Consider the following 15,530-nt stretch of genomic DNA (forward strand, 5'->3'; position numbering starts at 1 on the left):
ACAAACATTTGGATTACGTTTTAAATACAAACTGCAGACTTATACCAGCATCTCACTTTAGCATCTAGCTAAAAAAAATCAACATATAGAGTTACACTTTTGTATAAAAACAACATTCATTTAAATTGTACAATCTGATGATTTATTTTGTTTTAATTTTTGAGGCAGTGTTTCACTCTTACCCAGGCATGAGTGTAGTGGCGCCATCACAGCTCACTGCAACCTTTACCTCCTGGGCTCAAGCGATCCTGCCCTCTTAGCCTCATGAGTAGCTGGGACTACAGGCACACACCACCATTCATGGCTGATTTTTGTATTTTTTCTAGAGACAGGGTTTCACCATGTTGCCCAGGCTGGTTCTGAACTTCTGGGCTCAAGTGATCTACCCGCCTTGGCCTCCCAAAGTGCTGATATCACAGGTGTGAGCCACCAGCCTGGAACAGTCTGAGGTTTGATAGATGCAGATACTGGTAAAACCACAGTCAAGATTCAGAGCATTTGCATCTCAAGCTTACTTTGTTCATCCTCTTTTCAGTCTTTAGTTGTAGATTAGGGAATTACTTTTTATTTTCTGTCACGACAGGTTAGTTTGCGTTTTCTAGAATGTCATATGAATGAAATTATGTATACAGTTGTTATCACACAGTATGATAGTTTTGAATTGTCCTTGTTGCATTTATTAGTAATTTGTTTTTTTTTCTTGGCTGAGTAGTATTCATTGTACGAATATGCCACTTTGTGGGTTCCTGGGTTGTAAATAGGTTTCTGTGAAAGTTTCACAGGCTTTGCATGTTGAAGCAGTGTATTTTTATTTGGCGGTATAATTAACTCAAGCTGCAGTTGGTGCTTAAACTTAAGGGGTCTTATGTTCTGAGTAAGGGCAGATAGGCTCTTACTCAGCTGCACATGCCCCCTTCTTATTTCATTGTGTCCTCAGCAGTGCTTGGGGAGCGAAGGCAGCGAGTTAAGAGATGACTTTCTCTCCAAGTCTGTTCTTAAGCCTTGGTGGCATCCCCCTCAACTACTGGCACTGTCTCGTGTTTCCTTTGCTTTAAGCAGGGCTTTGGTGGGCTTCTCTTCCTGCTCCCTTAGGTGTGATTTAAGCCAACAGTTAGGCCACCAGGAGACCTCAAACTCCTTAGGGACCTACCAGTCCCTACTGCTTGTCAGTCAGAGTGGGTTGTGGAGTACATCTGTAGGTGGTCTGCTCATGCAGTGGGTCAAGGGTGGTGGATCCTCAGGCAGGGAAGTGGCACCGTGTGTGTGTAACTGGTATAGTGACCATGGCCCGGGGTTTGCAGCCCAGCAGATAGCTGTGTGGCCCTCACAACTTGCACTCCCCGACCTCGTTGGCCTCTTTCTGATTTCTGTTCCAGGAGCGGGCCCAACCAGACCAGCCGGGCTTGTCTCAAAAACCCTGCATGCCCAGTTTGTTGAGTCGCTTTGGATGTTCCAGGCCACAGGGCATCCTGGGGAAGAAACTTTGGCTGGCTGTCAGGCCACGCCCACCCTGTGCTCATCTTCTGAGGAGAGGGATGCCCAGTTTCCATGCCACACTCTTCTCTGTGTTCTGAGAGTGAGGGCTCCTTTCCTGCCCAAGTTCAGGCTACAGATCTCAGCTCAATACTCCTGGGCAATGTGCTTGAGTCCTGGGGAGTTGGGACCATGCCTGCACATTTGTCCTCTGGCCCCTTGGGGTCAGGGACTGTCTGTGCTGAGAGTGTTGAATTGCTCCCAGGCTGCCAGCAGAACACTCAGGTAGGGAAGTAGAGGCTGTTATGTGGGCACCCTTTTGCATGAGCAACCAGGCAGGTAGTCTTGGGAGAGCTGGCAGGCATAGGGGCATGTGGATCAGATACACTCTGGTCCTGTGGCAATGGCAGTCTTACTCTCTTTGCCCAGCAGAGAGCAGGAGCTGCAGCCACTCAGTACAAGCTGGAGAGCCCTGGGGGATGGGCCCTGTGGTGCTGTTTTGCTGCAGCTGCACCTCAGTCTATGGGGGGCTCATGGGTAGGATCTTGTAGCTAGGATCACAGAGGACCATGGTGGGAGTGTGGTGCCCAGGGTTCCTTCACTCACCCCTCCCTTAGGTCCAAACCAGAACTTGGGGCCAGTCCTGGTGCCTCGTTACTCCAAGCGGTTCACTTCGCTTCCTCCCTCTTCTGCACTGTGTCTGCATTGCCTCTCTGTTGGCTTTCAGTGTTTTCTCTCAAAAGATCTGTTCACAGTTGCAGAATTTTGTATTGTCAAGTTTTTGGTGGTTCAAAGTATGGCGCTTTACTTGATATTTTGGTTCCTTTTCATAGAAGAGGTGTTTCTCAGCTGTGGGTAGTTGACCATCTTGCCCAGAACTCCTTTTCATTTTCTTAATGATGACTTTCAAAGAGCAAACTCTTACTATTTTGAAGTAGTCTAATTTATCAATATTTGTCTCCGTTTCATGCTTTTTGTGTTTTATCTAAGAAATCTTTTCTACTCTAAGTTTGCAAAGATTTACTCATATATTTTCTTCTAGAACTTTTATAAATCTAGCTAATTTATTTCTATATTTGATCTTAGTTGCACTCTATCAGTATGATCTACACAGAGAAGAATAATTTGTAGAAGGTAATGTTAGAAAGATACAGGCTGGGAATTGTGGCTCAGACCTGTAATCTCAGAACTTTGGGAGGCTGAGGTGAGAGGATTGCATGAGCCCATGAGTTTGAGACCAGGCTGGGCAACATAGTGGGACCCTGTCTCTACCAAAAAATAAAAAAATAAAAAAAAAATTTTTTTTTTTTTAGCTGGGTACGGTGGTGTGAGCCTCTAGTTCCAGCTACTCTGGAGGCTGAGGTGGGAGAATCACTTGAGCTTAGGAAGTCAAGGCTGTGGTGAACCCTGATCGTGTCACCGAACTCCAGCTTGGGTGACAAGAGTGAGATGCCGTCTCAGAAAAATAAAAAGATACAGCTTAAGTATCAGGATATCCTTTAACTAAATGAAAATAACAGGAAAAGTTTCATTTTGAGGACTGTAGGAGACTCAGCAATATTGTCATGTTTTAATTACTATTTTCAAAGTAGTTGTGCTAGTTCGTTTTCACAGTGCTGTAAAGATACTACTTGAGCCTGGGTAATTTATAAAGGAAAAAGGTTTAATTGACTCAGTTCTGCATGCCTGGAGAGGCCGCAGAAAACTTATAATCATGGTGGAAGGTGAAGCAGGCATGTCTTACATGGCGAGGAGAGAGAGGGCTTGTGAAGGAGGAACTGTCAGACACTTACAAACCATCAGATCTCCTGAGAACTCACTATCAGAAGAACAGCAGAGGAGAAACCACCTCCATGATTCAGTTACCTCTCACCAGATCCCTCCCTCATGGGGACTACGGGGATTACAAATTGAGATGAGATATGGGTGGAGACACAGAGCCAAACCTTATCAGTAGTTAAAATGATCTTAAATATGTTCTGAAAAAGTTTAAGAAAATAAATTTCCTTTCTCAGCTGGTTTCTTTCTTCTAAAAGTTTATTTTGAAAGATTATAACCTAACCTGAAAATACAGTTGTTTGGTTTCTAGAGAGCTTCAAGGTAACTTTATTTTTATTGTACTGTGTATCTATCAGTTAATTATTTTCTGTAGTTAGCCCCTTCTGTTGATTATATTTAATTAGTATCACATCCTATATGAATTTATATTTCTATTAGTTTATTTGCTCTGTTCTAGTTTCTGGAGTTTAAAAAATATGACTTGAGTGTCATGCAAATGTATGCCATTGATCTTGAAGAGGACTGTTTTTTTTTTTTTTTTTCTACTAGAGAAATTTAAAGTTTGAGGATCTGAAGGATCTTGTATGTTTGTGTTTTATGTGTCCTTTTGAGTTGTGTGTTTGATGAAGATACCTCCTTATTTAAAATGCTTGGAATCTTCTAGTTTTAGGAGAAATTGTTAAACAGAGACAGTTTTAAATCAATAAACATATATATTACACTTAAACTTCTAGTTAGCGATAAATTGGGTTCTAAGCAATTTAAACTGACAAGTTATCAAGTTATAAGAGGTGTTTTAAGTTTTTCAAAAAAGTGTTAGTATTTTGTAAACTAGCTGAAATATTTTGATTGCAGGTTGGAATTTTAAAGTAAATGTGGCCTCTGAAGTGTTTTATTAATTTTAAACCAAAGCTACTTTATTTTCTAGGTGTTCATTGTACTCATGGCTTCAATCGCACTGGCTTCCTCATATGTGCCTTTTTGGTGGAGAAAATGGATTGGAGGTATTTGTATCTTGTAATGGAAGATGTATTTTTTAATAAAAAAATTTGTTGTTATTTTAGTTGCAGGATTTTGTATTGTCAGGTTTTGGTGAACTCATGATTATGTAATTTGAACTGCTTTTCATTTTAGATATGGTTAATCTTTATATTACTATTACCTGGTGTGTGTGTGTGTGTGTGTGTGTGTGTGTGTCTGTGTGTGTCTGTGTGTATGTGTTTTTTTTTTTTTTTTTTTAAGACAAAGTTTCCTCTGTCATCCAGGCCGGAGTGTAGTGGTGTGATCATGGCTTATTGCAACCTTCACCTCTTGGGGTCAAGCAGTCCTCCTACCTCAGCCTTGCAAGTAGCTGAGACCACAAGTGTGTGCCATCCATGCCTGGTTAATTTTTTCTTTCTTTTTTTTTTTTGGTCTAGTGACGAGGTCTCCCTGTGTTACCCAAGCTGGTCTTGAATTCCTGGGCTCAAGTGATCCTCTGCCTTTGGCCTCCCAGAATTTTGGGATTACAGGCATGTAATCACGCCCAGCCCATCATACCCAGCCAGGTGTTTTGTATTAACTAGCAAAACACTTTGAGTGCTTATAAATTTCATAAGCTGTGTATTTACTTTTTCAGATTTTTTTCCTCCTCTTATGGAACTGAGACAGATTCTTTCAATATTGTGTATTTGTATCTGGCTTTGGAAATTACTATTATTGGTCTTTACCTTTTAAATACAGGAAATGCATCCCTTATCTGAAATGCTTGGGAGTAGGTGTGTTTTGGATTTTTTTTGCATTTTGGAATATTTGCATTTTACTTACCAGTTGAGAATCCCTAATCTGAATATATAAAATCAGAAATGATCTAGTGAGCATCTCCTTTGAGCTTCCTATCAATGCTCAAAAGTTTTGGGTTTAAGAACATTTAGGATTTCAGATTTTTGAACTAGGGACACTCAACCAATAGCTTTTTTTATAGCTGTTGAGTACTAGGAAAAGTTTATAATGATACACAAAGGAAGTATTTTTGGGAGAGCATTACTCCATTTAAGCCAATCAGCATGCCTTTATTGAGCATCTGTTATTCTTTTTTTTTTTTTTTCTTTCTTTTTTACTTCCTCTAACACAGATCATAGGAAACAAGAACATCTGTTATTCTTGAAGTGTGTTTTTAGATCCTGAGAGATTACTACTTTAGTTACCTGATATTCTTTTTTTTTTTTTTTTTTTTTGGAGACGGAGTTTCGCTCTTGTTACCCAGGCTGGAGTGCAATGGCGCGATCTCGGCTCACCGCAACCTCCGCCTCCTGGGTTCAGGCAATTCTCCTGCCTCAGCCTCCTGAGTAGCTGGGATTACAGGCACACGCCACCAAGCCCAGCTAATTTTTTGTATTTTTAGTAGAGACGGGGTTTCACCATGTTGACCAGGATGGTCTCGATCTCTTGACCTTGTGATCCACCCGCCTCGGCCTCCCAAAGTGCTGGGATTACAGGCTTGAGCCACCGCGCCTGGCCTTAGTTACCTGATATTCTTAAGAGAATATATTACTGGATTTTCTTGTTGACTGATGGAACGTCATTATTTATGTTTACAAAGGCTTTCACACAGTTGGTCATTTTTTGAATATAATCAGGTGAAGTACACATAAGATTTTGCATTTTGCAGTACGCATTGTTGATGGTTCTATATTGCATGTATTATCCAGCTCTGATCATTCAGATGCTCTCCACAATGACCCCAGGTTCCTATGTCAGATGCAGCCTATGCTTACCCTCTTTTTGGTGATCTAGATTCTTAGTGCCTGGATCTGTTGAAAGTTCCTGTAAAATCAATATGCTTTTACTTTTGCTCACATTATTATTATTATTATTTTTTTGAGACGGAGTTTCGCTCTTGTTACCCAGGCTGGAGTGCAATGGCGCGATCTTGGCTCACCGCAACCTCCGCCTCCTGGGTTCAGGCAATTCTCCTGTCTCAGCCTCCTGAGTAGCTGGGATTACAGGCACGCAGCACCATGCCCAGCTAATTTTTTGTATTTTTAGTAGAGACGGGGTTTCACCATATTGACCGGGATGGTCTCGATCTCTTGACCTCATGATCCACCCGCCTCGGCCTCCCAAAGTGCTGGGATTACAGGCTTGAGCCACCGTGCCCGGCCGCTAGCATTATTTTTTTAACTGATTTTTTTCCCTGCAGAGTCAGACCTCAACCTTCAATACTTTATTTAAATTCTTCACAGACCCTATCCAGGCTTCTACTGTACACTCATAGCAATTTACTGTTAGAATTTCAGAATTTTCAGAATACCTTATATTAAAACCTTTCCAGAATGAATTTGTCCCTTAATAGATTGAATGACTTGAGGGTGAGGGTTGTGATTTGTCCATTTTATAAACTTCTATTTTACTGTATAGGGAGCCTTGAATATAATAAGCGAGTTTTTGATAAGCCTGTGTAAATGGAGAATAGTGAGGAAATTGCACGGTGTTTGTTTCTCATAGTATCGAAGCAGCAGTTGCTACTTTTGCCCAAGCCAGACCACCAGGAATCTATAAGGGTGATTATTTGAAGGAACTTTTTCGTCGATATGGTGACATAGAGGAAGCACCACCCCCACCTCTGTTGCCAGATTGGTGTTTTGAGGATGATGAAGATGAAGATGAGGATGAGGATGGGAAGAAGGAATCAGAACCTGGGTCAAGTGCTTCTTTTGGCAAAAGGAGAAAAGAACGGTTAAAACTGGTAATGTTTAAAAATATTATAGTAGGTTTTATTCTTCTGCAAGCTTATTGAGATTTATGAAAATGGAATATTGGCTGTGTTTTTTTAGCTAGGCTTGTCAGTTGATTCATCCTAGCTCTTTCTAAAAAGTTTTTTTTTTTTTTTTGGAGACAAGATTTTGCTCTGTTGCCCAGGCTGGAGTGCAGTGGCAGCCTTAATCTCCTGGGCTCAAGCGATCCTCCCACCCAGCCTCCTGAGTAGCTGGGATTGCAGGCGCCTGCACCATGCCTGGCTAATTTTTAATTTTTACATTTTCTGTAGAGAAGGGTCTCACTTTGTTGCCCAGTTTGAATTTGAACTCCTGGGCTCAAATGATCCTCCTACCTTGGCCTCCCAAAGTGTTGAGATTATTGGCATGAGCCACTGTGCCTGGCCTCTAAAGATTCTTAATAGTCACGAGTCTGTCTTTTCAAAGAGAAAAATTATGTGAATTTCTCCTGTTTTTGTTTTTTAGGGAAACCAAAGAACTTTTGGATATTAGATTGAGAACTTACTATTTCTTTACAAAGTATTGTGAGATTTCAACTAAATACCTAGTGAATATTTTTACTGATGCTTTACAAAATTGTCATATAGTTAAAATAACTTTACATGTGAATTCTGTATCCCCCTTCATGGGTGATGTTTTTCATGCTTTCCATAAAATTAAATCAAGAAGACTCAGTTCTTCTCTAGACAACTTTTAATAATCTTATAGAAAAAAAAGGGCTAACCATAAATATGAAGAGTTATCTTCTTTTCCTGGAGGATAGGGGAACTGCCGAGAGGAAAAGTACTCATTGTACTTGTACACACACAAGTATATGGTATAGGCCAAAGGGAAAAGTTAGAGAAAGTGTGGAGGTAATTGTGTTAAGGAAATTGTTAAGGTTCATGGTATATTATGGTTGAGTGGTATACACTGCAACTCATTTATTAGTAGACAGTGGTTCACAGGCAAGGAAATTAATACTTTGTTTATATAAACCATGTAAATTATTTTTGGCTTAAAATGGAAAACATTGTTTTAATTGCATTTACACATTTTAAATTTCAAGACCATAAGGACACTGAAAAGTGTAAATTGCTTTGAAACATAGAAATAATTTCAAAAATAATGTATTGTTTTAGTCTATTTTTTGTTTCCTGGATTTAGATAACTGAAATTATGGAGTCACATACCTGGAAAAATAATAATCATATTCTAAGGAAACTTCAATCAGCAGCATAGCATAAAATATAAGTTTTGTAAGCTGGGTGCGGTGATTCAAGCCTGTAATCCCAGCACTTTGGGAGGCTGAGGCGGGTGGATCACGAGGTCAAGAGATCGAGACCATCCTGGTCAACATGGTGAAACCCCGTCTCTACTAAAAATACAAAAAATTAGCTGGGCATGGTGGTACGTGCCTGTAGTCCCAGCTACTCAGGAGGCTGAGGCAGGAGAATTGCCTGAACCCAGGAGGTGGAGGTTGCGGTGAGCCGAGATCCCGCCATTGCACTCCAGCCTGGGTAACGAGCGAAACTCCGTCTCAAAAAAAAAAAAAAAGTTTTGTTTATTTGTCTGTTTTTGGAGACAGGGTCTCAACTCTGTTGCCCAGGCTGGAGTGTGGTGGCATGATTATGGCTCACTAGTGGCAGCCAGCCTTAACTTTCCTGTGTTCAGTGGTCCTTCTACCTTAACCTCCAGAGTTACTGGGACTACTACAGTGTATCTCTTACAAACATCTTGCTGGGTTTCATTTATTCAGACAACAGTTTTTGCCTTATGATTTAGTCCATGTACATTTCATGTAAAGATGAGATTCAAATTGTCTTGCTTTTTTTTTGTACCACTGGTGGTATGTTCCTTTCTTGCCTTCTTTGTGGTTGCTTTTATTCTTCTATCACTGCAACCCATTGCTTGTTGACTATACATTCTTTTACTGTTTTTTTATTAGTTACTCAAGATTTCGTTATGCATCTTTGACTTTTTAAAGGCTGGTATATGTTAGTACTTTTGTTACTTTTTAGACAACGTGAAAATCTTATATATTTATTTTTTGAGACAGTGTCTCACTCTGTCATCCAGACTGGAGTACAGTGGCTTGCTCATAGCTAATTGCAGCTTTAGACTCCTATGCTCAAGGGATCCTCCCACCTCAGCCTCCCAAATATCTGGGATTACATATCTGTGCCATCTGTATTATACCCTGATAATTTTATTATTTTTTTGTAGAGACAATGTCTTGCTATGTTGGCAGGGATGGTCTTCAACTCCTGGCCTCAAGTAATCTTGCTGTCTTAGCTTCCCAAAGTAGTAAGATCATAGGTGTGAGCTAAGTCACTGCACTTGGCCAAGAATTTTACAACTTTTTATTCCATTTACTTCTTCCTGTCTTTTTTGGTTTTGTGTATTAAATTCTGTGTATATTTTAAACCCCATGAGATTTTTTTTTTTAGGAGACAGTTATCTCACTCTGTCATCCAGGCTGGAGTGCAGTGGTATGATTTTAGCTCACTGTACTTTGAACTTCTGGGCTCAAGCTATCCTCTCATCTCAGCCTCCCGAGTAGCTGTGACTACAGGTGTGTGCACCATGCCTGGCCATGACGTTTTTGTACAGTTAATATTGGTTAGATATACCCACATATTTCCCCTTTCTACTGCTCTTCATTCTTTCATGTATTTTTGTGGTTCCATTTTGGATAGTTTTCCTTCTAACTGAAGAGCTTCATGTAGTATTTCCTTCCATGTGGGTGTGTTGTGGTGCGTTCTTTTAGTATTTGTGTGAAATTGTCTTTTTTGACATCATTTTGAGGAATGTTTCTTCATGAGTATGAAAATTAGAGTACTTGGCTGGGTGTGGTGGCTCATGCCTATAATCCTAGCGCTTTGGGAAGCCAAGGCAGGCGAATCACAAGGCCTGGAGTTTGAGACCATCCTGGCCAACATGGTGAAACCCTGTCTCTACTAAAAATACAAAAAATTAGCTGGGTATAGTGGTGGGCACCTGTAATTCCAGCTACTTGGGAGGTTAAGGCAGGAGAATTGCTTGAACCCAGGAGGCTGAGGTTGCAGTGAGCTAAGATCGTGCTACTGCACTCCAACCTGAGCAATAGAGTGAGACTCAAAAAAAAAAAAGGAGGTGCCTGACAGTTATTTTTTTCCAGCACTTTGAATATTTCATGCCAGAATTTCTTTCTGTTTAGAAGTTGCTTCTATGAAGGTAGTTTCCTATTGTTTTTGATTTTCAGCAGTTTTACCATGATATTTCTACTTGTGGTTTTCTTTGTATTTATTCTGCGTGGTGTTTGTAGGGATTCTTAAATATGTGGTTGGATTTGTTTTCCCAGTTCGTTTTAGACAATTTTTGAATGTTATCTTTTTTCTTTTTTTTTGAGACCGAGTTTCGCTCTTGTTACCCAGGCCGGAGTGCAATGGCGCGATCTCGGCTCACCGCAACCTCCGCGTCCTGGGTTCAGACAATTCTCCTGCCTCAGCATCCTGCGTAGCTGGGATTACAGGCATGCGCCACCACGCCCAGCTAATTTTTTGTATTTTTAGTAGAGACAGGGTTTCACCATGTAGACCAGGATGGTCTCTCTTGACCTCGTGATCCACCCGCCTTGGCCTCCCAAAGTGCTGGGAGTACAGGCGTGAGCCACTGCTCCCAGCTTGACTGTTATCGTTTCAAGTATTGTTTCAGATCCATTCTTCTAGAGCTCAACCTAATACCAATAAGCCTTGAAAAAAATTTTTTTTTTTTTTTGGAGACAGAGTCTTGCTCTGTCACCTAGGCTGGAGTACAGTGTTGTGATCTTGGCTTACCAAAACCTCTGCCCTCCCAGGTTCAAGTGATTCTCCTGCCTCAGCCTCCCAAGTAGCTAGGATTACAGGTATGCACCACCACACCCAGCTAATTTTTGCATTTTTTGTAAAGACTGAGTTTCACCATGTTGGCCAAGCTTCTGGTCTCAAACTCCTGACCTGAGATGATCCACCTGCCTTGGCCTCCCAGAGTGCTAGGATTATAGGCGTGAGCCACCGTGGCTGGCCTAAAAAAAAAAATTTGAAAATGATCTCCTGTGTTCTTTTCCATATGTTTATCCTTTTGTCTTTTAGTTTGTACATTTCCTTTTTCTTTTTCTTTTTGAGACAGAGTCTCCCTCTGTGGCTCAGGCTAGAGTGCAGTGGTGCAATCTTGGCTCATTGCAACCTCTGCCTCCTGGGTTCAAGCGATTCTTCTGCCTCTGCCTCCTGAGTAGCTGGGACTACAGGCCCATGCCACCACACCTGGTCAGTTTTTGTATTTTTAGTAGATACAGGGTTTTACCATGTTAGCCAGGCTTGTGTGGGGTATCCTGACCTCAGGTGATCCACCTGCCTTGGCCTCCCAAAGTGCTGGGATTACAGGCCTGAGCTATTGTGCCTCACCCAGTTTGGAGATTTTCTTCTGACCTATCTTGCCTTTACTAATGTCCTCATTAAGCTTTGTCTAAGCTGCTGTTAAACTCATCCATTGACTACTTAATTTTAGTTATTTTACTTTCACTCCTGGAATTTTCGTTTGATTTTTAAAAAAAGATCTTCAGTTCTCTACTGGAATTCTTCATCTTGTCATTTCAGATTTTGAAAATATTAATCCCAGTTTTTTAAAAGCCTGTGTCAAATAAAAAATAAAATGTATATGTAGGTCTTCTGTGGAACTTTTTAAGTTTTTCTTCTCATGTCCTTTTGATATCTAGTCAATTATAGGGTTTTTTTTTCATACTTGAGTATTTTTGATTAAATACTAGATGTAGTTTATGAAAAATTGTGGAAATAATTTGAGGCTCTGATCATGTTATTTTTCCTTAGAGGGGATTGACTTTTGCTCCTCTAGAGAGTTAGGAGCAGAATAATGTCTTAATTAAGGATTGAGCTGTTAGAAACTAGACTTTAGGTTTGGGGGACTGGTCTATTTTTGCTTCACTCTTGTTCCTAGAGTACAGCCTTTGAGGATTTTACTGAAAGTGTGGGGAATTAAACTGGACTCCTTTTACTTGATGACCTGTAACTCCAGTTTTTATTTCCCATTCTCGCGATATTGCTGAAGTTTCTGTTCGGTTTCTTAGTGTCTTAGCTACCATTTTTGAAACAGTGCCTGTAGAGGAGAGTCCCAGAAGGGAAAAGCTGTAGAAGATGTCTAGCTCACCTTTCTGGGCTTCCCTTCCCTCTTGAGATTTTTGCTCTTCAAGTCCTTATCGCCTGCCTTTCTTTCCTTCTTTCTTTCTTTTCTTTCTTTCTTTCCTTTCTTTCTCTTTCTCTTCTTCTTTTTTTTTTTTTTTGGACTCTCACTCTGTTGCCCAGGATGGAGTGCAGTGGCACAATCTCAGCTCAGGTTCAAGTAATTCTCCTGCCTCATCCTCCCAAGTAGCTGAGATTACAGGCACCTGACGCCAATGCCTAGCTAATTTTTGCATTTTAGTAGAGACAGGGTTTCACCATGTTGGTTAGGCTAGTCTCAAACTCCTGACATCAAATAATCGCACCCTCTACCCCCTCAGTCTCCCAAAGTGCTGGTATTACAGGTGTGAGCGTTCGGCATGCCTTATTGCCTTCTAATTCTCTGAGGTCTTCAAATGAATTCTATAACATTTTGTTCAGCTTTTTCTTGTGGCTATAAAATTAGTCTAATTAGGCTGGGTGCATTTGCTCACACCTGTAATCTGAGCACTTTGGGAGGCTGAGGTAGAAGGATGGCTTGAGCTCAGGAGTTTGCGACTAGCCTGGGCAACATAGTGAGACCTCGTATTTACAAGAAATTAAAAAATTAGCCAGGTGTGGTGGTGTGTGCTTGTAGTCTCAGTTACTTATGAGGCTGAGGTGGGAGGATTGCTTGAGCCTGGGAGGTTGAGGCTGCTGTGAGCTGTGATCATGTCACTGTACTTCAGCTTAGGTGACAGAGTGATAGCCTGTCTCAAAAAAAAAAAAAAAAGTTGAAATAAACTAACTTGCCATTGACAGAAGCAGAAACCTTCTTTTCTCTTTTTGGAGAAAACAATCAGGCTTGATTTCTAACTGTTATGAGATGGTGATTTCTGTGAATGTTTGTGCTTATACCTCCAAAGGCCGAATTAGGAAAAAAAAAATTCTAAAACCTTATCTAGCATTTTGGTAGTTTTTTCTTTTTTCAAACCATAATTAGTAAATCCTAAAATTATTAAATATTTTACTCATATAAGTAATATATTAGAGATTAAAGTACATTAATCTTTAGTTTATTAAAGAAAGTTAGAAAATGAAAGAAACAACTTATAATCCTTCAACTTTGATACTACCGCTGTCATTTTCATCTTAGAAGAATTTTTCGCTATTTACTTATCTATTTATTTAACTTTAAAACATACACAGATGACTTAAAGGTTAGAGTTTTTTTTTGGTAAGATATAAATGCAAACGTCTAGGAGTATATAGCTTTAAAAGGCAAAATATCTTCATTCTCAAGCCAATTGCTCTCTACTTTTTGGTTATTCTTTCTGTGCATATATGAGTAGTAGAATGAAATTATCAAGCTGGAGGATCTAGCTAAGAAATCCTTCCAGCATGGAGCATGAAAAGACAAAAGAAATATAAAATATGAGAAATAGTTTAGAAGTAACATAAACGGAGCAACTTAACAGTATGATATCACAGAGAGGACAAAATTCATTAAGGACAGAAAGTATTTATCTGAGGATTATTTTCTTTGGTGCGGTAGGGCTGGGTCAGACTGGCAATTTTAAGAAGCTAATGGAAGGTAAGAAGGTGGAGATAGAGTTGTGTTAGTGGTTCTCTGTACCACCTTTACTTTTAGAGATTTACTAGACAAACTTCGGACTTAGCATATGGTTATACTCATAACTCAGATTTGTACAGCAGTGTGCTAAGGATATACAGCTGGTTGATAAGAGACAAAGACAAGTAGAGTCTGGGGTAGTTCATGTGCAGGCTTTGTTATGCTCTCTCTTCCTCATGAGGGGTCATCTTGAGCTCACTCTTCCTGCAACAATGTATTTGCGATGTTTCTGCCCACAGAAGCTCATTAAACTCTCACTGCTCAAGAGTTTTATTGATGGCTGGTCATGTAGACACTCTGCCTAGCATGTACCAAAATTCCAGGATCCCAGGAGGAAAAAGATTTATTCACCATAAACTGTATTGTTGTTACAAGTAATCTAGGTTTGGTGAACTATCCTTACCAGTTGACTGAGAACACTACAAAAGTCAAGTTCTCAGGTGCCATTCAGGGGCCAACTTAGCAAGCACTAGTGTTATGTCAACCCTTTTCTGCACACTACTATAAACTATTCATTCTAGTGGTTCGATTATGATAGAAAAGGGAGAAGAAGGGTAATTGATACAGACATAGTCATAAAAGGCTTTTTAGTGTGGAATAAATTCAAGCATATTTATTAGTGTGGATAGGAAGCTAGTGAAGTCAATGAAGTTGAAAGTAAATATTTGGGGAATAAATGATAGAGAAACTTCTGTGGAGGTGAAAGGGAATGGAGGTCAAGGGCAATTGTTGGATGACAGGTCTTCAGCAATAGGAGGAAAATATCATTCTTAGTACTGGAGATGTAATTGGAATGTGATTTTTTTTTCCTCAATAAGTTTTAGCTGTCTATGTGTGGGAGTGGAGAAGATTAAAAGTAGATTGATTCAAGGTTGGAGAAATTTAATATGGTGTGATGAAGGGCAGGAGGGTAAGGGTCTCTGAGGATATCAGGGGAAAAATAATTGAAGTAATCAGCCATAGGTTGTAGGCTGAATAGGAAGTAAGGTCAGGATGAGGGTGCCATTAGAATGTGTAAAGGGAGAAATGAAGGGACTTTTAGTCTTGGTGAAACTGAAAAGTGGTCATACATAGTGAGAGTGAAAGAGTTTATAAAAGTTAGAGTGACATGTTGGTTTTAAAATGCTGTCGGCACTCGCTTGGTTGAATGTTGATCGGTGTGAGTTGAATTGATTCAAAAGGTAGAATGCTTTGAAATGATTATGGTATGGCCATGGAGCAGGATGTTTCAGTTGGACAAAGATGAGGGTCATTGAAAATGAAATGAGTGAACTGTAAAGGTTGTACGATAGGTTGAGTTATTTCAGTGGATGTTGATGTTACCAATAGAATGATAGAAGTTACAATAGTGAGAAAGACCAACTTTTTTTTTTTTGGATGAAAGTAGGGCATTATCTTTCAATACACAAAGGATAGAGAGTTTCACTAGTTTAGACTCTCTGGCTGCAAGTAGCAGAAAATAACTTAAATTAGCTTAAATAGTAAGGGTACTTACTCATGAGTAAATTGGTAGAATTCAGGCACTGGAATATAGCCAGATTTTGGGATGGTATTGGAACCTGGACCTGGAAAGTTACCTAGAACCTAGTTTCTGCTATTTCTTCTTAATATCTCTGCTTTTGTCCCTTTATTTGTATCAGTCTTCTCATTGTCTCTGTCTCAAGACTGGCTCTTTTTGATTCCTCATTTTCCTGGGAGATTATTAACTGTCTCAAAGCTTCTAAGATAATCTGTTAC

At 40.0% G+C, this 15,530-nt stretch overlaps 1 protein-coding gene across 2 annotated transcripts in view; it reads left to right on the forward strand.

The window, feature by feature from the left end:
* The window catches only part of RNGTT (RNA guanylyltransferase and 5'-phosphatase), a 342,640-nt gene that overhangs the window by 43,758 nt on the left and 283,352 nt on the right, over positions 1-15,530 (forward strand). For both annotated transcript variants that reach the window (XM_039467722.2, XM_074397708.1), the window contains exons 5-6: positions 4,181-4,256; positions 6,739-6,979. In XM_039467722.2, the coding sequence (XP_039323656.1) occupies positions 4,181-4,256; positions 6,739-6,979 (317 nt within the window). The remainder of the gene's footprint in view (positions 1-4,180; positions 4,257-6,738; positions 6,980-15,530) is intronic.

The sequence above is a fragment of the Saimiri boliviensis genome, chromosome 4 (assembly GCF_048565385.1).
Source record: "Saimiri boliviensis isolate mSaiBol1 chromosome 4, mSaiBol1.pri, whole genome shotgun sequence".
NCBI classification, from domain to species: domain Eukaryota; kingdom Metazoa; phylum Chordata; class Mammalia; order Primates; family Cebidae; genus Saimiri; species Saimiri boliviensis.